Raw genomic sequence first — 26,294 nt, 5'->3', positions numbered from 1 at the left:
CCTTGAGGTCCCTCCGCGTTTTGCAGCCATTTCCCCTCCCTGTGGCTCTCTCCGGCAGAAACCCCAGTTCATAAGGTTCCCTGCTGCACACACCCCAGCCTCCCCAGGAGCTGACACCCCCTGCCCTGCCCCACCCCTCCTCTGGACACGTTCCATCTCGGGTGTCTGCAGAGCTCCAGGTACATTCACCACGTTCCCTGAAGCAGCGTCACTAACCGTGCTGGGTACTGGGGTCCAGGCCTAAATCCTGCTGGCTCTATGCCTCCCATAAGCCCCAAGACCCCTCATGGAGCAGATGGCAGTGGGGGAGCTGGAGCCCTGATGGGCCTCTCCACCTCCCTGGGCCTTTCAGCAGGTAGGGCTGGCAGCGGGAACCAGGTTCTGCTGCACAGCATGGAGCCCCCCACCAGGAGCCTCCCAGTCAGTGCAGAGAGCTCCCCAGCTCATCCCATCAGGAGGGAAGGCCAGGCTCTCCCCAGCCCTGACGGGAGACCTCGAGGTGCACGGGGCCCACCAAGCGCCTGCCTTACCGTAAGAAGCCAGGCTCCTGGCCGCTGCTCGGCCTGCTCTCCTCGATGGTGAACACGACTCTGGGGCCCTCTGGCTCTGGTGGCCTGCCAGCCTCGCTGAGCACCACATGGCGGCAAGCCAGAGGTGGCAGCAGCGGGGTCCCCGAGAAACGCCGCTTGATGGCATTCATATGGGGTGCTGCACTGCAGCTGCCGAGGTCCGGGGAGTCTCTGGATCGCTGGGGAGAGAATGAGGCTTGTTAGCTTTGCAGCGAGTGACAGGAGCTCTTGGGCTGCGCTCCGGCATCAGGAGCCAGCCCTAACGGTGTGGCAAACTGGGAATGTTCTTAATGTTTTCTCTGAATACTGTGTTGGTGCCTCAGTGTCCCCTGTGCAGTTCTTAAGTATCTAGGTGGTGGGATCACGGTGTGTGATTGCTGCAGAGGAAGGGGCCAGTGCACCTAAATGCCTGGCACTCTGTCTCCTAGAAACTGATGGCCTGGGCCCCTCCTCTGCAAAGGTGTCAACTGAAGGTGTTGGAGACAAAGAGATCAGGTGACCTCCTGGCCCGGGAAAGGGCTGAGCAGAGAGGGGCTGGAGGGGTTTAGTCTGGAGCTGGCTGGGTGGGGTCTGGCTCACTGCCCCGGCCAGAATGACCCGGCCCGAGGGGTCTGTTCGCTGTACTACAAGCTCTGTTTGACCCTGTTTCCTGTCATCGAATAAATCTCTTGTTACTGGCTGGCTGAGAGTCACATCTACTGCACAAGGGGGTGCAGGACCTCTGCTTCCCCACGACCCTCCTGGGTGGGTCAGCTGTGGGAACCGCACGGAGGGACAGAGGATGCTGAATGCTCCAAGGAGAGACTCAGGAGGTGAAGCCGTGTGAGCTTCTTGCCCTGGAGACAGTCTGCTCTGAAGGAGAAGAGGCTCCCCAAAGTCCTGCCTGGCTTTGTGGGGAGCAGTTCCAGAGCATCGCCCGGGGACTCCGTGACAGATGGCACAGTGCACCACGGCTCCTGGGCTGGATTCCCCAACCCTCTGCTGGGCTGGACTCCCATGCTCTGGATGGGCCTCACCCCAAGTCCTGGCACAGTCCCAGGAGTGCAGGCTGAGGTGGGGCAGCTGAGTCTCAGGCTCCAGGCATGCCCAGGTGCATCATAGCAGTGCATGGCTCCTGGGGCAGGACAGCAGGCGTGGTGGCCCCGGACCCATCCCGCACAGCTGAGGGGAGAGGCAGGGCAGGAGATGCTGCTGCCAGGGCATTGATTAGCTCAGCGCTGTTGTCTGCAGTGAGTGGCAGTTCAGTTCACAGAGAGCAACAAGGGGCATTAGGGAATATACTGTCTGGGACTCACTTCTGGGGTGAGCGAGACAAGCGCCAGGTCTCCAGCCCCAGAGAAGAGCTCTGTGGGGTGTGAAAGATTCTCTGACCCACAGACATTGGTCCAATAAAAAATATTTCCTCCCCCACCTTATGTGTCTAATATCCTGGGACCGACATGGCTACACCACCACTGCAAAGTACAGTATGCGCACAACCCCCCAAACGCGTGTGCACACAATCCCCCCACATGCGTGTGCACAGCACACACACATGCACACCCGAGCCTGGCCCTCAGCACTTGTATACCTTAGGCTCCAGCCCCCCACCCCCAGAAGATGGGGGCTCACTGGCTTGCAGGGGTGAAGCAGCTGGTCAGCTGCACTTGATGCCGCTTCTCCGCAGGCCCATTGATGCCTGCTGATTGGTTTGGGCAGCTGATAATTAAGTATCTTTCTTTGAGATTCTCTCATCACTTCAACTAATTAAAAAGTCCTCTCAAAATAAATTGCATTGCCGATGAATGCAGACAAGGCTCTGTGGATTGATCATGGACTGTCAGCGCACACCAGCAGGGCCCAGCGACTGGAGCTGGGGTGCGTGGGTCAGCTCTGGCGTGAGCCCAGGGAGGGGAGTGGGGCAGGGGCAGGGGCTGGGAAAGCGGGGGTAGCTCTAACCAGAGCCTGTTTTCACTCCTGGGCAAACACATATCCCCAAATCAATACATCAAGGCCTCTGGTCCACCAAGGGGCAGTGAGGGTGTTTCAGGAGAAGGTGGCACAGCTGGCCTGGCAGCCAGGGCTCTCCCATGCATATGAGGAGTGCCTGCTGGGGAGGGGCCGAGCAGCGTTTTCCAGGTACTGCTGTCCCTGGGCAGCAGATGCTGGGGAAAACACCACATGGCCAGGCAGTTGCTGCCCCATGTGGAGCTCCCGGGGTGAGGGTAGGGGCTATCCTCAGTGCTGCTTTGAAGCTGGAAAGTGGGCCCCAGGGAGCAGGAAAGAGCCATGGGGGGGTCCTGCTGGCTTAACCCCCCCAACCTTAGGGAGCAGCAGCAGGCGGAGCCCTCTCCTGGGCATGGGTTGGAGTTTAACCACCCCCCAGCTTTGACTCAGCCAGACTCTGGGAATCGCACCCCCACTCTAGTGCCCGACTGAGCCCGTGGGTGCAGGCAGTGCAGGGCACTGGTGACATCTGCTGGTCACGGTGGTTCTCTGTCAGCTTGGGTATCCCCTGGGCCTCCACCTCTGCAGGGTGCCCTGGGTTCCTGATGCACGTTCCCCAGAGACCAGCCCCCTGTGATTCCTAGGGCAGGTTTGGGAGAAACAGCCTAGCTCGACTGTCAGTGCTGGAGTGAGTATCCGCTGCCACATGCGGTACGTTGTTCCGGTGCTTAATTACTCTCACCGGTAACAAGTTGTGATGCAGTAGGGACTGTCTGTGTGGGGGATGGGAGAGCCGGGGATGTCTTTAGGTGAGGGACAGGACCTAAGCCTGTAACCTGAGCCGGGGGGGGACGGGGCAACCCGGACAAAAGGAAGGGGCCGGCTGGAGGGAGTTAGTTCAGTTTCAGTTTTGGGCTGGGTGGTTGCAGTTCAGGGAATCCCAAGCTGGGGACTAAGCTTCCTGAACCCCCAGAAGGACTTGATTGAGGGGTCCTGGTTGTGCCTCCAAGCTCTGCGGTAACCTGTGTTCCTGTTGTCCAATAAACCTTCTGTTTTACTGGCTGGCTGAGAGTCTCTTTGAGTCCCAGGAAGAGGGGTGCCAGGCCGGACTCCCCCACACTCCGTGACACAAGTCACATCTTATTTCCAGTCTGAACCCGTCTCACTTCCACTTCCAGCCAGTGGTTCGTGTTAGACCCATCTCTGCTAGCGTGGAGAGCCCAGCATGAAATGTTCATTCCCTGGGCAGAGACCTATAGACGCGGAGCCAGTCACCCCATAACCTGCCCTCTGTTAGGCTACGTAGCTTGAGCGCTCTGAGTCCATCACTCTAAGGCAGGTTTTCTAATCCTTTAATCATTCTCGTGGCTCTTCTCTAAGCCTCTCCGATTTATCAACATCCTTCCTGAATTGTGGGCAATAGAATTGGGCTCAGGATTCCAGCAGCAGTCGCAGCAGTGCCAAGTACGGAGCTAACATAACCTTTCTGCTCCTACTCAAGATTCCCGTTTGGGTCTCCCAGGGTCGCATGAACCCTTTTGGCCAAAGTGTTGCATGGGGAGCTCATGCTCAAAGGTCTTTCTACAACAGCCCCCAAATCTGTCACCCCGCTCACTGCTTCCCAGGATACAGCCACCTGTCCTGTCGGTATGGCTGGCACTCTGGTCCTAGATGGAGACATTTCCATTTAGCCATATTAAAATGCACATTGTTTGCCTGCACCAAGTGATCCAGATCACTCTGAATCAGTCACCTGTGCCCCCAGTTTTTGGATCATCTGCTAAACTTATCAGTGATTATTTTACATTTTCTTCCAGGTCATTAATAAAAGTGTCAAAAAGCACTGGCCAAGAACCAGTTCCTGCGGGACCCCATACTTGATGGACAATTTTTGCTTATTTACTATTACATTTTGAGACCTAGCAGTTTGCCAGTTTTTAATCCATTTAACGTGTGCCATGATAATTTTATATCATTCTAGTTTTTTTAATCAAAATGTCATGTGCTACCAAGTCAGAAGTCTAAGTCTATCACAACACTATTACCCTTATCAACCAAACTCATAATCTCATAAAAACCAAAAGGATAGCAAGTTCGTTCATTTTCCATAAACCCACATGGATCTGCATGAATTAGATTACCCACCTCTAATTCTTTACTGCGTCCCATATCAGCTGCTCCATTATCTTGCCCAGGATTGATGTCAGGCCGACAGGCCTATAATTACCTGGGTCATCCTGTTTGCCCTTTTCAAATATTGGCACAACATTAGTTTTCTTTCAGTCTTCTGGAATGTCCCCGGTGTACCAAGACTTACAGAAAAACACTGTCAATGGTCCAGAGAATTCCTCAGCCAGCTCCTTTCAAACTCATGAATGGATGTTACCTGGACCTGCTGATTTTTAAAAGTCTGGTAGCTGCTGTTTAACATCCTCCTAAAATGCTAGTGAAATGGAAAGAGTGTTACTGTAGGATACGACTACATCAGCTGCTTTTTCTTCCAAACACAGAAATATTTATTGAACACTTCTGGCCTTTTCTGCATTATTATTGATAATTCTACCATTTACACTTCGCACTGAACCAGTACCATTGTCAAAATTCTTTTTGTTCCTAATAAACTTAAACTCCTTCTTATTGTCCTTAACTCTTCTGGCGATAGACATCTCCTTATTTCCCTTTGCTTCCCTTATCAATTTTCTACACTTCCTAGTTTTTGATTTATATTCATTACTATCAATTTCCCCTTAACTGACTTTGTTTCCCCTCTAAACCAGTTTTTTTTAAAACCAATATGTCTTATTTCTCAATTGTAGTAGTGTGGCTTAAACAAGTTCTAATTAATCATTCACATTCTTCTAGTTAAATTCTTCCTCCCAGCTGACCTGGCTCATAATTGCTTTCAGCTTTGTGAAATTGGCCTTTTTAAATCACCAAGTATGAATATCACTGGTCTAGGCTTTATTCTGTTTGCGTATCATAGATGTGATCCAGCCATGGTCACTTGTCCTAAGTTACTATTAATGCTGAGTTCTGTGATCAGTTTCTCTTTGTCTGTCTCGATAAGGCTGAATACAGAATGCTCCTTTGAGTACAGTACCAGGCTGGCGGTAGTGAGGACTGCTGGGAGCTCCTCCTGGGAGAAAGGCCAGAGCAAAGTCCTCCTGCCCTGCTCGACTCACCACTCCTGCAGTGCTGAGAAGTGGGAAGGGGTATCTGATCTTGTGCAGGGTCCCAGCTGCAATGGATGGTTGTTGGGAGGGAGCACTAGCCTTGCACACATTGCAGGTTGCAAAGGACCCTTGTAAGAGGTTGACATTAATTAGCTCTTATTTGCAATGCTAATTGCAATGACACTGTCCTGGTGCCAGTAAATCACTCTGTTTAACAAACCTGCAGCCAGCTTACAGCAAGCTGCATCTGCTGCCACGTTGATGGATGTCTGGGGGACTATTCCTTTAACTACAAAAAGAAGTATAAGAATAAACTCAGTGGCTAATTAAGCTGATGGCAGCCTGGCAGTGATAGATGCAGCAAGGCAGAAAGCACGCACCATGGCAGGAGACAGCTTCCCGCAGGGCCGCGAGCAGGTGTGAGGCTGGAAGGGAGCAGCTTTCTAGAGCATGAAGTTCAGAGGCTGCTTCTCTGCTCTTGAGCCAGGGAACCAAGGCCACTGGGAGCCTTGAGCAGCTGCCAGCCAAGCAGGGCAGCCAGCCCTGAGCAGAGGGGGAACCCCTTCCACGGCCCTTCACAACACCAGGGGCAAACCGCACGCAAACCTTCCTTCATGTGCGTTCAGGCTGCAGGGTCAGCGCTGCCCTGGGCTCCTCCTGCCCTTCCACTGCCAGGATCCCACCCAAGGCCGTCAGGGCCACCAGTCAGAGCAGGGGCAAACCTGAGGCTGGGCAAAGCCAAGGAGTTCGTATAGGGCAGGGAGCCAGTCAGGCCCCTGGAGCTGCTCCCTGTCAAATCCTGGAGGCAGAACTTCCCTGGCTGTATCCACAGCAGCTCCTGGGAAGTGGAGCACCAGGTGGTTACAACTGCTGCTGGGTGGCAGCCTGGCGCTGTCAGCTGCCTGCTAGCTCTACTGGCCTGGGTGTTAGACCCGTAAGCCCCCCACTCCCCTTGGGAGTTCTGGGGACACTTCCCATGCTGCACACCCTTAACTCTGCCTGCCTGGACCCTTCCCTTAAGAAGTGACCCCAGGGAGTGCACAGAGATAAGGTCACTGCTGATGGGTGGGTCTGGGATGGAACTTTGCTCGAAAGTGTTTTAAATTCTCTTTGCACTGGGACAAATGGACAGATGAGGAGCTGGACGAAGGCGGGTCAGCCCCCTCCCATGTGTGGAGAATATCCAGACAAAGCTGCAACGTGGCTGTGCCCCGGAGGACAGCCCTGCCTGCGGCTCTCCCATGGCAGGCTAGGGGCCTGAGCACCGAGTCGTTGTTGGTGCTGTTCCGCACCAAGCAGACACTGCGCCGGGTGCTGCTCCATGGAGACAGCTAGTTTCACATTTAATTGACAGTTGCGGTGCCCGTGGAGTGGGGGTGGCTGGCTGCATAGTTGTGGCTCTGCTCAGGCCCTGACTCTGCTGGAAATGCCACAGGCTGCTGCAGAAAGGTGCAGCCGCATCTCCCCTCCCTGGGCCACGTGCCGCTTCTAGGCTCACTAGCCCACTTTCAGGCCGACAGGTCCAGCAATTCTATCACCAGCATCTGGGCATGTGCCACGCGATCTTTCCAGCCCTGAGCCTCGTCACACCTCGCTGCACGGACAGCGCATGCCAGTCTGCATGTTGAGGCCAAGCAGTCGGCTTGAGTCACCCACGGCCTCCCCAGCAGGGGCAGCCCAGCCCTGGCTCCACCCAGTGACCTTGGGTGAGTCCTTAAGGCAAGGCCATGAAAAGCCAGAGTCCAAATTCCCTCCCCGCTGCAATCCCCAGTGCGTAGGGGAATCGCGCCCAGGCCAACCCTTGGCCTGATGCTGGCAGGGAGGTGTTAAGGACCTAGTAACATGCGCAGGGGCTGTGCCTGTGTCCTCCCCCCACCCAAGCCCAGAGGTGCCTGTGATTCTGGTACCAATCTCAGGCCTAATCCTGCAGGGTGCAGACTGTCCTGTGTGGCCAGGGAAGCCGACAGAAGCTGAGGATGCCCAGTCCTGAGCTGGGGTCGGGGTTGGCTCAGACTGGCCATTCGGTATTGTTCCCCTTTCTGTTCTGAACACCAGCATCAGGACTGCCCCCCCCAGTCCCAGCTTCTGCTCCCACTGCACTATCCCAGGGACCCCCTCCCATGGCTCGGCCCGGGCTATAAATAACAGGTTGGCCGGGGAGCCAGGAACACGACCTGCCCTCGCCCTTTGCAGTCACAGGGCAGGGCAAATACTGGAAGCGTTTGTTCTGGACGCCTGCACGTAGAGTGGTAGCCTGAAAAGCAGAGACAGGATTCCCAGCTGCTGGCCTCACCCTGCCCTAACATGGTTAGTGGGCTTGGGAAGCCTTTAAACATAATTAGGAGAAATAAAACCATTAATTAGCAATCCCTGACTGATGCAACAGGGCTCTCTGGCTAGAAAGCAGCCATGACGGATGGCCCGGGAACAGCTGCTGAAGGAAACCCTTCACTTCCAGCCCACCCAGGGCTGTCACCTGCCCCGGGACCTTGTTCAGCCTTTCCCCAGACCCAGTCAGAGCAGCAGCTGCTGGAAGGAAAAGGCCCTTTGCAACAGCTGGGTGTGCAGCTCATGTCTCTGGTCAATGGCCCAGAAAGGCTCGTTCCAATCCTAGCAGAGGAACAGACCTAGCGCTGGTCTGAGCAGACCCACTGAGAGAGGAAGGCAATGGCGGAAGGAGGAGAGGTGGGCAGCGAGCACCCCCCACAACTTGTGTGAGGTGCGAGGGAAGGGTGGGACTGGGAGTGTGTGTGAGATGTGAGGGGAGGGAGGTGCGAGGGAAGGGTGGGGGTGTGAGGGAAGGGTGTGTTGGTGTGAGCGTGCGAGGAGGCTGATGGTTTATTTATGTTGCGTGCTGGCTAAAAAGGGTGAAGAACCCCCCTCCCGCTCCCTGCTCAGTCCTAGCCCTGAGCAGATGTTTTTTCTCCTGCAGGCCTCAGAAGCTGCCACCACCCGCACCAGCCTGTGCCAGCAGCAGCAGCGCCAGCCCTGTGGCATGATGCCATTTCAGCAGGGCAGCCGGCTCCTTCCCTGAGCTCCAGGCGAGTGACAGGCAGGTGGAGGGGGGGGTGTTGTGGTATCGGAGCAGCACCTTGGCCCTTTCCCCAGGTTCCAGGCCAAGGTCTCCTGCTAGTGTGAGAAGCACCTGCCCTGACACATGCCCCAGGCCGTGAGCAGGAGCACAGAAAGTGAAGCAGGCACGGAAAACCAGAGCTGGGGGTGTGTGTGGGTGCCGGGGGAGGCCCTGGGGTAGAGAGACAATAGTGCTCACATCTACTCCATGATCCTAGCCTGCCTCAGCAAGGAAAACAGCCCCAGGGGCAGGGCCTCGCGCCCACCACAAGACGGAGCCGGAAAGGGTCACCGGAACCCCACTGTGCTCAACGATTCATTATGACCCCCCCCAGTCCCCACATCAGCTCTGCCCCCGAACTCCCCACAGCAACCCGCCCCCCATCACAGAGTCCTTGGGCAATGCTCTGGAACTGCTCCCCACAAAGCCAGGCAGGACTTTGGGGAGCCTCCTCTCCCTCAGAGCAGACTGTCTCCAGGGCAAGAAGCTCACACGGCTTCACCTCCTGGGTCTCTCCTTGGAGCATTCAGCATCCTCTGCCCCTCTGTGCGCTTCCCACAGTGAGCCTGCCCAGGAGGGGTCCTGGGGAAGCCACAGGGTCCTGCCCCCCCACTTCACAGTCAGACGTGACTCTCATCCAGCCAGTAACACAGAGGTTTATTCGATGACAGGAACACGGTCTAAAACAGAGCTTGTAAGTACAGAGAACTGGACCCCTCAGCTGGGTCCATTCTGGGGCCCAGCGAACCAGACACCCACGTCTGCCCTCACTTCCCGTCCCCAGCCAGCTCCAAACTGAAACCCCCTCCAGCCCCTCCTCCTCTGCTGAGTTCCTTTCCCAGGCCAGGAGGTCACCTGAGCTCTTTGTTCTCCCACACCTTTAGCATCCCCTTGCAGGGGGGAAGGACTCAGGCCATTAGTTGCCAGGAGACAGAGGGTCGGACAGAAACTGAGGCACCCACATAGTATTCAGAGGAAACGTTAAGAACAGTTCCACTTCATCACCCGCCCCACATCAGCCCTGCTCCCAGCCCCCACATCAGCTCTGCCCTGAACTCCCCACAGCAACTCCCCCACATCAGTCCTGCTCCCAGCCCCCACATCAGCTCTGCCCCCAAACTCCTCATAGCAACCCCACACACACACATCAGCCCTGCTCCCAGCCCCCACATCGGCTCGGTCCCCAGGCACTCCACAGCCCTGGAACCTGTCATAGGAGTCCGAGATTGTCATGCTGATGCCTAGAATGTCTGTTGGGTCAGTGTGGTGCAAACAGCTCCATGTGCTTCTGGGGTCTGCAGCACTGGGGTTTGGCATCGCCAGGGACACAGCTACACCCGACTCTGCAGTGCCCAGGGTGCTGCGCCAGCGTCCCTGCCTCGCCTGTCTCATCAACACAGGGGAGGGGCACATGCACACACCGCCCCCAGGCTCCCTAACCCAGCCTGACAGGCAGTAACAGAGAAGCGGACGAGTGACAGGGAATCTGCCAAAATATTGTGTGTGCTAGTGGGTGATGGAGACGCTGCCTTCATGGCTGCTTTGTCTCCCCTCCAGCAGCTGGAGTGCAGAGCTGGAGCCCAGAGCCCCACAAGAGGCAGGCTGCAATTACAGCTATTTCTCTAGCTGTCTGTCAGGCGTCATGAAAGCAGCAACAATGAAATCTTTTGCAAATGATCAGACAGGCATTTCACGCAACAGTGTTAGAGCAATTTTGTGCCTTTGCGTAAAACGTCCTTGTTTTTTTCTTGATTAAAAGCAAGTTTTTAAAATATTCCTGCATTTCCTTTCAGCCAGACAGACGCAGGCTCCAGACGGACGCCAGCCATTCGCCCTGGGGGTCCAACAGGGGATGGGTTAATTTGCCCCAGAGCTGGTTCCATTTACATCCAGGCTGGAGGAGACTTGCCCTCTGAGCCATCATTCCTGCTTCTCCCACCATGGCATGAGCTCCCAGCCTGACTGGCTGCTGCTGCCAGGGTCCAGCTTCCCAGCTCCTAGCCCCTGCACAGAGCAGGGCTCCCACAAAAGGAAGGGCAGGACTGGCTGTGTTTTGCTGGGCCCAGAATGGAGCTCCACCCACGCCCCCCTGCCGTGGAGGGGCAAGGAGTCAGGCTGCTCCCTCACCCCCACGCCTAGTAGCCCTGTGCCCTGCTTGTGCTCAGGGCCAGGACCAGTGCACAGTTCACTCCCCGATTGTCATGCGCACGCACAGTTGCGGGAGGGGGTCGCAAGCACCGTCTCTTTCAGAGCAGCCCCAGGCCGTTCAGTCCTCCGCAGCAAATGGACCAAAGAGTCTACACAAAACTCTGGCCGCCAGGGGTGCCAGGGGCTGCTGGAAGCTCTCCCACAGCTTGCCCAGGGAATCCAGGGGGCTGGTGAGCCAGAGGGGCTCCAGGAAGACTGGCCTGTGCAGACCCCACACCAAGCAGCTCAAGCATTCCAAGTGCGCCAGGCACTGCCATCTATTGTGGCGGTGCCTGGGGCCTCAAACAAGCCGCCGGGCCTGTTGGTCGCACGTGGAGGTGTTTGCAGGCAGGGGCTCAGTGCACAGCAGCCCAACCCCCTTGCCCTACTGCAGAGGGAGGGGGGCCCATGTGAGTGGCAGGATCTGGTGAGCGCAAGCTGCCCTGATGAGGCCCCTGGCCCAGAAGTCACGGCTCCTGGCCCCCTGGGAGCGGCTGCAGCTGCTCGGCGCTAATGATGCCCTCAGCTGCATTCATGGCCTGGCGCTGAACATCTGAATTACCCGACATGCCAGGGCCTGTCAGAGCCAAGGGGCTGCCCAGCACCCGCTGCTGATCGATGGCCTTGGTGCTGTCAGGGGGCCTCAGAACCCTGAGCCTATCGCTTAGCCACTCGGCAGGGCTCTCCTCAGCTGCGGCCAGCCAGCTTGCAGCTCCTAGGACTCTGCCTCGCTGCAGGAGCAGGGCTGGAGACAGGCACGGCAGCTGGCGGCCTGACACAGGGCTCAGCGAGGGCAGCTGAGGCCAGGCTGCATCTCCCCAGCGCGGGGGCAGGCCCAGGAGCTTCAGTGACTGTCTCACCTCAGACTGCCCTTCCCCTGCCAAGAAACCCCTCCAGCACTCAGAGGGTCAAAGCTTTCGTCCTCCTACGCCAGGGGCTAAGTCTGGAGCGCTGGGCACGTGGCAGGGGGCTCCAGGGCTGTCCCAAGAACCCAGGACCTGGTCTAGGGGCCAGCCGGGAGCCAGGACACCTGGGTTCTGTTCCTAGTTCTGTCACTAACCTTGCGGGTCCCTTCCCTTCTCTGTGCCATTCCCCTGCCTCCGGCTGGTCAGCAGCCCTTCGAGCAAAGGGGGTGCAGTGCCAAGCACAGTGGGGCCCCTGTCCTGGCTGGGGTCTTTCATTGCTACTGAGACATGAATTTGTAGGAGCTTTGGGGGTCTGAGCCCCAGTCAGAGCAGCAGAGAGCTGGGGGGCTGCAGGAGAGGTGCCGGCAGACACTGGTCACATCTGCTCCATTGTTCCAGTGAAGATGGACAACCGTAATTCGTGAGAGAGGCCTGGGCCACAGCAGGGGCCTGGCCAGTGGGGCCTAGCGCTGCTGAGTTTGTCCCGTTAATGACTCATTGCTGCAGGGTGAGACGCTCTGTTCCAGCTGCCTCCTGTCCCGTCCTCAGCTCCAGAGAAGGGCCTTGCTGTTAACCCAGCCGTGAAATGCCTCCAGACCAGGACATTTCAGCCTCTTCCCTTTTTAGGCTGAAGAATGCGAATGACAAGGAAAGGCTCATTTCCTGAGGGTGCTGCGTGTGCAAAGGGCTGAACACACCTCCCCACGTTGGGGGGCACCCGGGGAACAAGGCAGGGGTCAGGGTACTGGGAGCCAGCGACGTAACTGGACAGCAAGTGAAGGCCCTGCTAGCAAAGGGAGGGGCAGCTCCAGAGAGACGGTCAGCTGGGGGCAGAGACCCTCCCAGCCTGCTGTGCATAGATGGGGCAGACTTTGGCCCAAAGTCCAGGCCCTCCGCTCCAGGCAGGACCGGCTCCAGGCCCCAGCGCGCCAAGCGCGTGCTTGGAGCGGCATGCTGCGGGGGGCGCTCTCCCGGTCGCCGGGAGGGCGGCAGGCGGCTCCGGTGGATCTCCTGCAGGCGTCCCTGCGGGAGGTCCACCGGAGCCGCGGGACCAGCGCCTGCGGATGCTCCACTGGAGCCGTGGGACCAGCGGACTCTCCGCAGGGATGCCTGCGGGAGGTCCACCGGAGCCGCGGGACCAGCGCCTGCGGATGCTCCACTGGAGCCGTGGGACCAGCGGACTCTCCGCAGGGATGCCTGCGGGAGGTCCACCGGAGCCGCGGGACCAGCGCCTGCGGATGCTCCACTGGAGCCGTGGGACCAGCGGACTCTCCGCAGGGATGCCTGCGGGAGGTCCACCGGAGCCGCGGGACCGGTGAGCAGCAGAGCACCCCCCGCGGCGTGCCGCTGTGCTTGAGGCGGCGAAATGGCTAGAGCCGACCCTGGCTCCAGGCTCTGGGAGCAGCCCCTCAGCGCAGGGGAGTGACTGAGCCCGGCAGCAGAGGGCAATGGTAGGCTTGTACCTGACCCGTGCTTTGCACCACAGCTCTCAGCTAGGTCTACGCTGCATGCTGTTTAAGGTGGGCAGTGCCCAAACCTGCGTACCCCCGAGTACAGCTAGAAACAGCAGTGGAGATGGGGTGGCCCGGCTTAGGGGAGTAAGAACACAAACCCAAGTACTGACCCTACAGGGCTCTCCGCTCGGCCAAGCTGTGCCCCCTTTCACTGAGCCACGTAGTTACACGCCGCAGCCGGCTTTTCACAGTGGTGTGTGATGACGCAGCCCCTGCCCGCCCCCACACTGGGGCCGCAGCCTGTGCACAGGGGCTGCTTTCCTGGGCCCAGGCCAGCTAGCACAGGGAGGTCTCGTTTAGCAGCGGCTCACTGGATCATGCCCCTCCCTTTCACTCTGAGGAGATGTCCTTTCCCTGTGCCATGAGCTCTGCTGCTGGCAGCGGCCGGCCAGGAGCTGCTGCACCAAGGTGGTTAATGGCCAGAGGGACATTCCCCATTAGCAAAGAGGGCTCAGGGTAGGGTCAGGGCATCATGCAGCCAGCTCCTGGCAGAGCCGAGCTGAGCTACGGTGAGTAAGGAGCCTGGTCCTGGCACAGGGAGGAATAATGGGGGGCAGCGCCCTGGCACCTTAGGAACGAGCTTGGTGGAGTAAGGCAGGGCCGGAGCAAGGCAGCAGACTGGCGCGCGCAGGCCCTGGGCGTAGTGGGGCAGGTTGGGAGGGAGCCCTCCATGATGCAGTGGGAGGGTGTCTCGCTCCTGAAACAAGTGGGTTGGGCTCCCTCGCTCCAGCCAAGAGGTTTATCCCTCACCATCACCAGGGTATCTGGGCGCCTTCCACAGAAAACCAATGGCAATAGCACAGTCTGTAGACTCCAGGGAGACCCTGACCTTTTCGGGTAAAATCTCGGCTGAGGGCAGCGGGGGTTTGAAGATTTTTGGCTTTTAAATGGAATGTTTTGGGCCGAGCACGGTGCCAGCACGGCGCATCCCACACACGACCAGGCCTGATCCACTGGCAAGCCTCAGAGAGCCTCTCCCCACTGCCCCGCCTGCCCCCCATGCCAGGGCAAAGCAGGGCCCGGTGGTGAGAGCTGGGTCCGGGCTCACAAGGCACCAGCCTCGGAGGTGGCTAGCGCAGTGGAAAACTCCTCTAGGGGCCGAAAGTACAATTATCCCAGGAATGATAATAATTAACCACCCATTGGGGTATAATTAACTCCCGCTGAGTGCTCTAATCCCGGTTAGCTCAGGGAAATGTGCCTCATGCTCACCGTTGTGTTCATGTCAAGGGAGCTCGATAGCTGACTCCCTGTGCTAGGGATGCTGCTGCCTTTCCTCCAGCGAGGCAGAGGGGAGAACCCAGGTCCCAGCAGGGAGTGGTGTGCTAGGGGCCCCGTTGGCACTGCAGGACTGGGCTCACACCAAGCCAGGGGGAATTTCCTGCCCCTACCGGGGCCCTACAGACTGCGAGCGGGCAGGGAGCTGGCTAGGGCGCCCGCCTGCTGCGTATTGGCTCCTTGAGCCGTAACTAGGGAACCGCAGGATCCAAACAAGCAAAGTGGCTTTTAGTCCAGGTGCTCAGATGCCCCCCAGCCGAAAGGCATTGGAGCGGAGACGGAGGCACAGCCGGAGCATGCTGGGGCTTGTTTGCTGCAGCACGGGGCTGAGGGTCAGCAGCTCTCGCATTAGGAGGCCTCTCAGGTTAATGAAGCAGCAGGAGCTGGCGCTAAATCTCTAATCAGGCAGGCAATTGTGGTCAATTGGACCTGGTTGGGCCCCCAGCAGGCACTAAGCAAGCCAGGCTGAGTGCAGCAGCTGTGAGAGCGTGCTCCCCACCCTGGCCAGGCCAAACCGCAGCACTGGGCTGGCCCCTGCCAGGCTCCACGTAGCACAGGCACCTTAACCACTAGCTTGCAGTGCGGTACCGCAGAGCAAGCCAGACACCACATGCTGGCCAGAGCCAGCCCGCAGGCTGTGCTCACACATCCGTAAGTCACTAGTGCATAGGGCCTGAGGGCAGAGGCCCATTAATGCAGAGAGGAAGCTGTTACCCCAAGTGTCACGGAGTGTGGGGAGTCAGGGCCCTGCATCCCCCAACTTCCTGCGATTTATCGTGACTCTCAGCCAGCCAGTACAACAGAAGGTTTATTAGACAACAGGAACACAGTGCCAAGCAGGGCTTGTAGGTACAACTAGGACCCCTCAGCCAGGTCCCTCTGGGGAGCAAGGATCTTAGACCCCAGTCTTGGGATTCTCTGCCTCTTCCCAGCCAGCCCAAAACTGAAACCAAAACCCCCTCCAGCAGGCTCTCTTCCTTTGTCCAATTTCCCCGGCAAAGGTGTCGACTCTCCCCACTCCCCTCCTGGCTCAGGTTACAGGCTCAGGTACCGTCCCTCACCTAAAGTCACCCCCTGCTCTCCCATCCCCTGTGCAGACAGCCTCAGTAAAACTAAACAACATTCCCAGGTCAATCCACCCCGCTCCCTCCTGCGTCACACCAAGCCACAGCCGCCACCACAGCACCAGGGTTTTCTCCACCCCCCATTTCCTGGGCCCCAGGATTTGCTCATCACATAGAATCACAGAAATTGTGGGCTGGGAACGACTGGAGAGCGAGCCCAGCCCCCTGTACTGAGCCTGGACCAAGTAAACCCAGACCTGCCCTGACAGGGGCTTGTCCAACCTGGTCCTAAAACCCTCCAGAGAAGGGGATTCCACCACCTCCCAGGGGAGCCTGTTCCAGGGCTCAACTCCTGGCCTTAGAAAGCGTTTCCTCATTTCGAAGCCAAATCTCCCGGGCTGCAGCCTGAGCCCCCACCTGCAGTGGACACGCAGATCAGTTGGCCACGTCCTGGTTAGATCAGCCCTTCACGGATTTGCAGACTGTCACGAGGTCCCACCTCTGCCTGCTCTTCTCCAGACTGAACATATCCAGGTTTTTTAACCTCAGGATTTCTAACCTGTGGTGAGTTTTGTCGCTCTCCTCCAGACTCTCTCCCATTTGTCCCCATCTTCCCTAACGTGCAGCATCCAGAACTGGACAAAGGACTCGGCTGAGGCCTTGCTAGTGCCGAGTAAACCAGGACAAATACCTCCCATGTCTTATATCCAGCATTCCTGCCAATACACCCCAGAAAGAGATTAGCCTTTTCCGCAACAGCATCACATCGCTGGCTCATCTAATTTGTGCTCCTGTTCAGCAGCGCTCCCACCTTGCCAGTTAGTAGCTGTGCATTTGATTTGTCCTTCCTAAGTGACGCACTTTGCACTTGTCTTTATGGAGTTGCATCTTGTTGGATTCAGACCAATTCTCCAGTTTGTCCAAGTCTCCAAGTCTCCTGTCCTCCCAAGTGCTTGCAACCCCTCCCTGCCTGATGTTATCTGCAGCTTTTACCAGCTGACTCCCCGCTCCATTATCCATGTCACTAACAAAAGTAGCCAGGCTTGGCCTCTGTGGAACTCACAAGATGCACCTCCCAGCTAGACAGCGAACCACGGGTAACCTCTGAAATTCTGTCTTTTGGTCAGTCACGCATACACCTCAGTCATTTTATCTTGACCCACATGCCACAGTTTGCTTATGAGACTGGGATGGACATGAAAGGAGGAGCTGTCATGAGCTTCCTCATCAATTTTCAGAGGGGTAGCCGTGTTAGTCTGGATCTGTAAAAGCAGCAAAGAATCCCGTGGCACCTTATAGACTAACAGAGGTTTTGGAGCATGAGCTCATGCTCCAAAACCTCTGTTAGTCTATAAGGTGCCACGGGATTCTTTGCTGCTTCCTCATCAATGCAGCTGCCGCTGTCTGTCCCGGCTGGGGCTGGCGCTCAGTGTGCGGACAAACGCTTGCTTGGTGGTGTCAGCAAAGACCGTGAGATGGGGAAAGTTTCCTTCCTTCCTTCCTTCCTGAGAAAGGGACCGGGCGTAGCTGGGGGCAGCTGCTCCGAGGAGGTTCCTAGCTGCCCTTGCTCTCTGTCCTGGCACATGCCACAAAGCTCATCCAGCCCCGGGGAGCTGGGCTGCCTCTGTTGGGTGGGGGACATGAGCTGGAGCTGGTCTCAGCTGGGCCACAGGGACATGGCAGCCAGATGCCCCTCTCCCCAGCCCGGGGGTGTTCGATGCTGACACTTGCACCGTGCCCCCCCCGCCCCGGGGTAGGGGTTACAGGCCCTACAACCCACCCGGGTCTCCCCTTCCCAACACCAGCCCCCACTCCTTTTGTTAGCACCATCGACCCTTTTCCCCTCTCTGCACGGGGGCCCAGTCTGGCCGTTTCCTGCAGCATCTGGGCTATAGTCTCAAGCCACCCTCGGTGCCGTCTGGGCTGCAGTGTGACCAGTGATCCACTCCACCTGGCCAGCTGGGTTCCCAGTGGGGTGCCCCCACCCCCGCCGCCTCCAGCCACTCACCTCCGTGCTCAGAAAGGACAGGGCTGTCCGACTCCGGCGCATCCTGGCCTCTGCTCCGGCTGGCCCTGGGCCTTCCCCTGCAACCAAAGGAGGGGCTGTGGGTCAGGGCTTGTCATGTATAGGACAGGTCTCACCCTCAGCTCTAGCTCAGGGTCTTACCCGCCCCTCACTGGATCTGGAGAGGCTGGCAGGGGACAGCTCTCCCCATTCACCCCCGGGAAATGGAAGCCAGACTTGCAGGCACTGGAGCCCGGAGCAATGGGGCGGCTCTGATGGGTGCTGTGGGAGAGGGGGTAGACCACCCCCCGCTGCAGGATACCTGCCCTGTTGGGCCCCATCTGATAGCATGACTCCAGCCATTGGCCCCCTAATTTGAACCCTCCTCATCAATAAATCCCTCGCAGCCAGTGCCCCAGGGGAGGGGCAAAGCACCTCTAGCCAGGGCAGCTCCCGGCCTCTCAGCACAACCAAACCGTGCGACCTCCCTAGTCAGGGCCAGCGCCATCCAGGCAGCAAACCATCGCCCAGGGCTTGCTGGGCCTCTCTGGGAGCTGCTGAAAGGAGATGCCCTCAACGCGGCCAGAGTCCCGGCTGGCCCAGTAACACCAACCCCAGGCCTTTGGCTTCAGACTGTGCCGGGGGTGGAGGGGAAGGTTTTGCTCAGGTCCGAACATCGGAGAACTGGAGTGGAAGGGGACGAAGCCCCAGTGAGCCCCACATGCCTGGGGTCAGGCAGAGCCAAGGGGGGGAGTGTCACGGAGTATGGGGGAGTCCGGTCCGGCACCCCTCTTCCTGGGACCCACAGTGACGCTCAGCCAGCCAGTAAAACAGAAGGTTTATTGGACAACAGGAACGCAGGTTACTGCAGAGCTTGGAGGCACAGTCAGGACCCCTCCATCGAGTCCTTCTGGGGGTTCAGGGTGCTTGGATCCCAGCTTGGGATTCCCTGAATTCCAACCACCAAGCCCAAAACTGAAACTGAACTAACTCCCTCCAGCTGGCCCCTTCCTTTGTCCAGCTTCCCGGGCAAAGATGCTGACACCCCTGCCCCCTACCTGGCTCAGGTTACAGGCTCAGATCCTGTCCCTCACCTAAAGTCATCCCTGGCTCTCCCATCCCCCACACAGACAGTCCCTACTCCATCACAGGGAGATGTCACCTCCTGCTCTTTTAGGGGCATTTCTTGTATGTTAATTTGTGGGGGATCAAACAGCAAAGAGTGAGCAGGTGGCGGCTGCATCTGGCGGGATGGCGCCAGCTGATCCATGCCCCATAGGATGCCGGGGCCTGGTCCCCAGCACCGCAGGGTCTGGACGCCCATCACAGCAGAATGGACAATGCAGAGGGACCCAAGCTGCCCGGCGTGCATCTGGGCAGCAGTGCCAGGGACAGTGCCAGTCAGAGGGAAACGGCCTCCTGCCATGTGCATTGGCTGCTGGTGGCCCCACGTAGCGGGACTCCCTGTTCCACAGCTCCCAGCTGTCCTAGGATTGCCTCGTGCCCAGCTGCAGCGAGTGGGAGGGGGCACCTGGGACAGTCTCTCCACTGTACTTACAAAGACACAGGGCGACAAGGACTCGCTCTTGTAAGAGTGCCAATTGCAATCCAGGGCCCTGTGGCAGCTGGCATCACCCCCAGCCTGATCAGCCCCAGCCCCCAGCAGCGTGGAGGAGAGTTGGAGGGGGGCATCTCCTGACCTCAGCAGCCTTGGGCCCCTTCACCAGTCAGACACTCCCCTGCAACACAGCCGAGGGAGGGAATAAAAATCTGGCTGACCAGGAGTCTCTCTCACGGCCCCAGGGCTCTATAAATCTCCCCCACACACCAGGGGCTGATTAAATTCCAGGCCTGGGAAAATGAGAAAACAGCTGCTAAGGGCCGTGATGCTGAGCAATCCTCAGGCAGCTCTGGGACCCAGCCTGTCCCAGGAATGGGCTGCACTTGGCAGCAGGCCAGGCCATCAGGCGCAGAACTGAAGTGCTATTTCATTCCCTCTCAGGGTAACCAGCCTTGAGCTGGGGGGATAGGGAACGGCACCAGCTCCCTTCTACTGCCCCTCCTCCTATGGGGTCTGGTGGGGGGAGGTTATTCCGGGTCCAACGGCAGAAGGAGGCAGCATTCCTCCCCCAGGAATGTGCACCTGGCTGAGCCCCACTTAAGCTTTTGCAAACCAGTGGAACCCCCCCGCCCCCAGGTGTGTGCATCTCAGAACCAGCTCCCTGCAGGTCTGGCCTCAGGGCCTAGCGGCGTCTAGCCAGGCTGGGCCAGTAGAGCCCCAGTGCAGGAGGTGCTCAGGTGCAAATTCTACCAGACAGGGCTGGATCCCCCTCCCCCAGCGCAGCCCCAGTGCCTGGGGGACGGGCAGACTAAGTCCAGCTTTCTGCAGCATCTGAGAGGCAGCTACTCAAGGCGACCAGCTCCCTGGGCCCTGCGCTGCAGCACACAACCCAGCCCAGGGCGTGTCCCCAACCGGCCAGTTGGTCCAGAGAAGCACGAACAACCGGCTCCGGGCTCCAGGGCGTCCCTGGCCCTGCCAGCCCCTGCCCAGCAGGGAAGCAGACTGCGTGGTGCCAAGCAGGGAGAGGGGATGGGTGCAGCAGGCTCTCCAGGGAGAGCTTCCCTGCTGTCAGAGTCAGGCGGGCGGGACGGGACCGGAGGGGTATGGAGATGCTCACAGCTCAGCCCAGGCCCCTCAGGAGGACCCTTGCTGTGAACACCCCAACTACTTCAGACAATTGAACCCTGGCTGGGGAATATCGGAAACCTCCAGGGGCTGCAGCCTTTGCAGTGGGAGGGGTCCCAGGCTCCAACAGGCTGAGAGCTGCATGTGACTCCAATCTGCTGCTGCTAGCAGGGGTTGGGGGGAAACCCAGGGAATCCCCAGGCTCAGAGGAAGGCAGCAGGGCACAGGATGCCACCTCGACAAGCTCCCAGGGCTGGCCCTGCAAGTCCCTACAGGAGTTGCTGTCAGAGTAGGGCATATCTGCGGCTGCTTGTCCAGGCATCGCTGCCTCTGAGCACCACGTTGTCTTTGGGGTGCAGCCTCAGGCTGCAGCACAGCCTGACATGCCTTTAGCCAGGCCTGGGTGGTGGTGCTGGCCCGCGGCGGGGGGCCCTAGGGGAAGAGCTCATGCACCCCGATTGGTTCTCTCGGTCTAAACCAATGGGGTCTGGAGCCAGGAATGGTGCAGACTGCCCCCTCACAGGTCTGCTGATGCCCCTCAATCCCAATGGCAGCCCCCCGTTATTCCAGTCCGTGGGGGTGACAGAGGCACCCTCTGTGCTGTGGGACCCTGTCCCAGTGGGGTGGGCAGGGAAAGCCCTGCCAGCCTTCTTGCCTGCAGCCCTTCCATCGCGAGCCCATAGTCCCGCCTGGCCCTGCAGCCCCCAGAGTGAAGGGAGCCAGCTAGAAGGGCAGGCGAAGGAGGGATCTCTGCTTGCAACCTGGGAGCTCCAGCTGCTCTGCCCCAGAGCACAGACCTGCCACTGCCCAGCTCTCCGGGACGTTGGATCCCACCAGAGGGCTCGGTTCTGGGAATCACAGGGGGGCAGTTCTCTGGCCGTCAGCCTCGGTGATCAGAGTGGGACCATCTGGCCTTGGTAGGGGCAAGGTTTGACCTGCAGCCTCCTGACAGGCCCCTGCCCTGACTGATTGCGCGAACTGACAGCCTGGCGCTAATCTGGAAAACCCACCAGAGGGGCAGCCGCCCTCCTGTCCACACGCTCTGTGGGCCGCAGCCCAGCTGCAGGACACATGCCAGCAATGGTGCGAGCCAAGGTCGCAGAGGAGCGAGGGAGCCCAGAAATTCCAGGTAAGTCAGAGCTGCAAATGATTGCCCTGGGCACTGCTCCACATGCCAGGCACTTAACACGCAAAACCATTGCTACCAAGTGCACCTCAAACCAGCCAGGGAGCCTCGCACAAGGCCTGGCTGCTAGCAGAATCCCAGGGATCCCTGTCCCCAAGACTTGATAACACACAACCTCTGCCCGCTGTTGTTTGAGTTTTGAACAAAAGCCACATTCCCACCTGCCTGTGCTTGCCCACGCCCGCAGACTTACGCTGAGTGGCTGTCAGCAGAGCAGGGACGCCGAATCCATCCGTGGGCCGCCAGAGCAAGCGGAGGGGAAGTATTTAGCAAACCGTGCCCATCTGCGTGTGAGCTAGTGGGCAATTGCACAGTCTGGAGCAAGTGATATGAACATGCAGTTTTCTCTACACTTCGTTAGTGCAGCCCCTTAACTCTTCGCTGCCCAGAGGATAGTGCTTCCCACTCAGAGCAGAGACCCTGCAGACGGCTCGGAGCTGCGGTCACATAGAGCCTCACGTGCGCCAGTCCACCCTCCAGCAGCCAGAGAAAGGCATTTGCATTCTGAGTGTTTACACGTCTGCTACCTCCTTTGATTTATTTACGGCCTGAGAGACCTGGCAAAGTTTTCTCTGCACAGGGAGGGGCCGGGTGCGCTCCTGGTTATACTGCGAAAGCCGAGGGATTAGTGCACGGCAGTGGGTGAGCCAGTGAAACCCAATGCCCTGGCTCAGCCTTTGACCCCTGGAGCTGCTTTTTACACCAAGACTTGCCAGGCCAGCTGTCCCCTTGTGCAGAGAGCGGTTCCCGGCAGCCATCATCTCTGTGAAAGGCCAGGCTGCTCCGCACTGCCTGAGACTCCATGCCCTGCCCCAGCAGCATCCTTTGCCTTTAAGCTGTCCTGGATGGGGCGGCTCACCCATGGAGCAGGCATCTCAGCAGGCTTCTTCTCTCTGCTGCCGTTGCCTGCCCCGGGTCTACTGCCAGAGCCTCACTGCCAGGAGCGAGCTCTGCCAGCTCCTCCCAGCATTGTTGTCGGAGCTCTCCTGCCCGCAGCATGACCGGGAGAGGGGTGACCAGAGCTGCCATTGTGCCGAGCTCAACAAGAGACACGATGGCGGGGGGGGGGGGAAGGGGAACACACTCCACTCCAGGGATGAGCTGGCTCATATCAGGATTGGATCCTGCCCTGGATCCACTAATGGGGGGTTTTAGCTGGCTCAACCGGTGCAGCTTGTTGTGCCGCCCTCTCATGACTTAACGAATCCTCGTTGACTATCAGCTCAGGGCAGCAGGGCGTCCACCATGGCGCTTCGTGCCTGCTTTGACTAAACTGGCCTAAACCACTTGTCAGATCTGCAGTGCCAGGTGTGTGTGGAGAAGGCCAGTGTCAGAATTCCCTTACACACGTCTTTACATACCCCATCACGCTGCCCTTGGCTGGACTGAAACCAGTTCACACTGGCTACCCTCAAGCTCACTAGGAATGGGCGCTGCCATCCAGCGAGACCGGGGCAAGGGCCTGCTTTGGAGCACATGCTGCCAACAACAGTGCCTGTCCCTGCCCAGCCAAGCACCAGCCCTGGCAGCCTGTGTCATGCTAGTCCCACGGCCTAGCTCTCAGTGTTTATTTTCCCCCCCGGCAGCTGGAAGGAACAAACCCATTCACGCCAAGCTGCTCAGCTACAACACAGTTTCCTTGGGACTTTCCAGTGGAGGAAGCTACATGGCCCTTGGGAGGGACTGCCTCTCTATTGGGCTGGGAGTCTGGCAGCCATAATGACTGAGACCTTCGGCCCTGCAGCAGTTAACCTTGCTAATGGTGAAATAAATCTTTGTGGAAACTACACCAAAGCACAATCAATAAGCATTGGGTAATCAGTGATTTCCCTACACCCCCCTGAATTCCCCACACCCCCCCCCCCAGTTTTGTGAACTAGTACATACCAATTCAGTGACTGTTTGGAGATATGAATTTAAACTGAACAATTATACACACTTTAACCTTAGTACAGTGTATGGATAAAATAGTGTGTATCTGAAAAGTATAATACCTTTTGGTATAGAATGGGTTCCTGTCTGCTCCTGTATCAACTTGCCATACGGATTGCCTCGGCCTCTTCTTTGTCATCAGATGTGTGACCATTCTACACAATACTGCATTCTCACCTTTTGGCGGCGAAGCAGACCTTTTGGCACTGTCCCTATTTGTGTAAACATTGCTTGTGCAATTCAAGAGGGAACACACACAGGTTTGGGCCCCCGTCCCTATGACACTTTCTGTGATTTCATAGTGGGTACTTTAGGGTTGCCCTGCATGTGCAGGCAGGGAGAGGAACAAACGAGTCGCCGTGATCCGTGTATCCCGTAACGTAGCCTGATACCTCCGAGCTCTCTCTCAGCTCACGTGTCTTCAAATAGAGCTTCTACGTTGCCGGTCGTAATGTGTTGGTTGTGTATTTAGTATCAGTTATTACTTAAATGCTGCATTTTGTTTATAAAATATTGTTAGTAGATATCTTTAGGCATGTGTGTTTATGGTCTTGTTAGCTCTATTTAGCTTAGTCATAGCTGCTCCCTACCCCTTGTTAACATCCCAATAAATTTAAAATGATTAATTTAGTTGCTATATGTGTTGTCTGCGTTTGCCTTGATGACCCATACTCTCCTTGCATCTCTTACCTATATATCTGTTGCCAATGTGCGCAGCCCGGTAATAACAGGCCTGCATTTTTTTTTTGCCCTGCGAAGATAGTGGACACATCTAACATTTGAAAAAGATGAACATAGACTAGCTTTCCTTGCTTCCTTATACGCTGTTTTTATGATGTCAGTGCATTCATTTCGGTGATGTATGGCACAACCTAATAATTTCAAATATTGTTGAAAGCAAGTCTAATGAGCTTCCTGACAGCTAGGTGTGAGCTGGGGCTGTGAGGGAAGCTTCAGGGCCAGATTATAAAAGTTATTTAAAAATTATTTAAAAAAGATGATACAAAAGTTTGATGAGTGTCAGTCATTCGCATATCGGGGCAACATACGACGTATGGGGGGTGTGGTATTTGGTTATGTTCAGCGATAATACATACAGTCTGTAATGTCCCCAATTGCGGTGGGTAATGGTGGGTGGGGTCAGATTAGTAGGGGAAGCAGTGAGGAGTAATCGCTCATATAATGGGTTACACACAGTCGTGAGTTATGAGTAAGGGGCGGTAATTGGGGACAGGGTGACCTCACGTTGGTTGGAAGTCAGATCGGTGGCGTTAGACTTAGGGATATAGTTTTGTAGGGGAATTTGTAAGGGGTTCCCCCTTCCCCGTGTGCGTGGAGCCACTCGGCCTTCTCCTGGTATGGCGGTGGCTGGTGATGTGTCATGTAAATGTCTCTAGACCACTGGAATAGTGTCCAGAACCATCACGTCTGCATGAGTCGCGCATGAGCTACGGCCCACCCCACAGGCCCTAAGGACAGTTCGTTCAGGGGTTCCCAGGCGCCAGCGCCCCGACGATCAGGCCGTCGGTGTAGACCTCGTAAGCCCTTCCTATCTAGTATCCAGCAAACAGAGCTGTGCCTGTCCAAGTGATAGATTTTGGTGGGGTTGGGTTACAAACACCTGAAATGGGGGATGAAATGTTCTTCTTATTGTATGATAAAGGCAGTAGAACTGTAGCCTGTGATGATTTGAAGACATCAAGAGGAGGGTGGCTGCTCCTCTTCCACTGTTTAAAGACACTGCCTGATAGGCTCCATAGATCAGTCTTTTGTTCTGTTAAGTGACCACTGCAGCTGAATCAACGAGGATTCAGGTCAAGCGGCTTTAGTCTCTGTTCTGAGATAGTGTCTCTCGTGGTACAGAGTTTTTGTGTAAGAGACAGCCAGACTGCCTCTGGCAAGCGAGGTTCCCCACTGAGAGCTCAGCTGAAATCAGCTGAGAGCTTGGCTGGAAACCTCACAGAGACCAACTCGCAGGGTCACAGTGCAGTGCAGCTCGGACGTGATGCGCAGTGCCATGGCAACAGATGGTGATGTGAAACGGTGCACAACGAACAGTGTGGCAGAGGAAAACAGTGAGCAGCTGGAGGAACAAGCAAGTGCTTTCTTGTCCCCACCTGGGAAGTGACTCATCGTGAAGCACCCTCTGAATCGTCGAGTCCACTGACCAAGCAACACCGGTGAGTTGGATGGTGGTAGGCGGAAAAGTGCGGGCATGTGAAATAAACATTTATTATGTGACCTAATTTTAGTCACTTATGCTCCAGAATCGCTAGTATTTGTGACTGGAATGGAAACTCATATATACATATGTTTCTTCTAGTAGGCCAAGATTTTTAAATGCATCATTTGCCGAAGGTGTTATCTCACATGTTGCTATCCGTGAGAGGTCATGTATAGTTGGGGAGTTTCTATATGTAACATGTTGTTATTATTATTTTACATTCAAATTTACATAAGGTGTCACTGGGTCAGACCAATGGTCCATGATAGTGCCCAGTATCCTGTCTTACAACAGTGGTAAGGCAGCATGCGTTCAACAGGGAATACCGAACAGGTCAAATCAACAATGACCATCAACCCTGTGCCCAATCCTGTCTGTTTTGCACGTTCGCATCAACAGGCTAGGGACACTCAGAGCATGGTGTTTGCATCCTCCCAGTCCTTGCTCAATAAGCCACACGATGGAGCCTGTCTACCAGAATTCTATCTATTCTTTATAATCTCTCATAGTTTGGTCCCCTCACAAGCCTCTGGCAAAGAGCGTTCCCTGGGCTGCCTTATTTGTGTGAAAGA

The 26,294-nt window shown here is 57.0% G+C and overlaps 1 protein-coding gene across 1 annotated transcript in view; it reads right to left on the bottom strand.

Moving 5' to 3' along the window:
* Positions 1 to 21,998, bottom strand: part of PDE4C (phosphodiesterase 4C) — a 91,267-nt gene extending 69,269 nt beyond the window's left edge. Inside the window, exons 1-3 of the mRNA XM_075070961.1 lie at positions 21,760 to 21,998; positions 17,698 to 17,774; positions 531 to 748 (exon numbers count right to left, since the gene is read on the bottom strand). Coding sequence (XP_074927062.1) covers positions 531 to 748; positions 17,698 to 17,739 — 260 coding nt within the window. The 5' untranslated portion in view covers positions 17,740 to 17,774; positions 21,760 to 21,998. The remainder of the gene's footprint in view (positions 1 to 530; positions 749 to 17,697; positions 17,775 to 21,759) is intronic.
* Between the last annotated feature and the right edge of the window lie 4,296 nt (positions 21,999 to 26,294).

Source organism: Chelonoidis abingdonii, chromosome 11, assembly GCF_003597395.2.
Source record: "Chelonoidis abingdonii isolate Lonesome George chromosome 11, CheloAbing_2.0, whole genome shotgun sequence".
Classification (NCBI taxonomy): domain Eukaryota; kingdom Metazoa; phylum Chordata; order Testudines; family Testudinidae; genus Chelonoidis; species Chelonoidis abingdonii.
The sequence above is the reverse complement of the archived record's forward strand: the minus strand, read 5'-3'. Positions and strand labels throughout refer to the sequence as shown.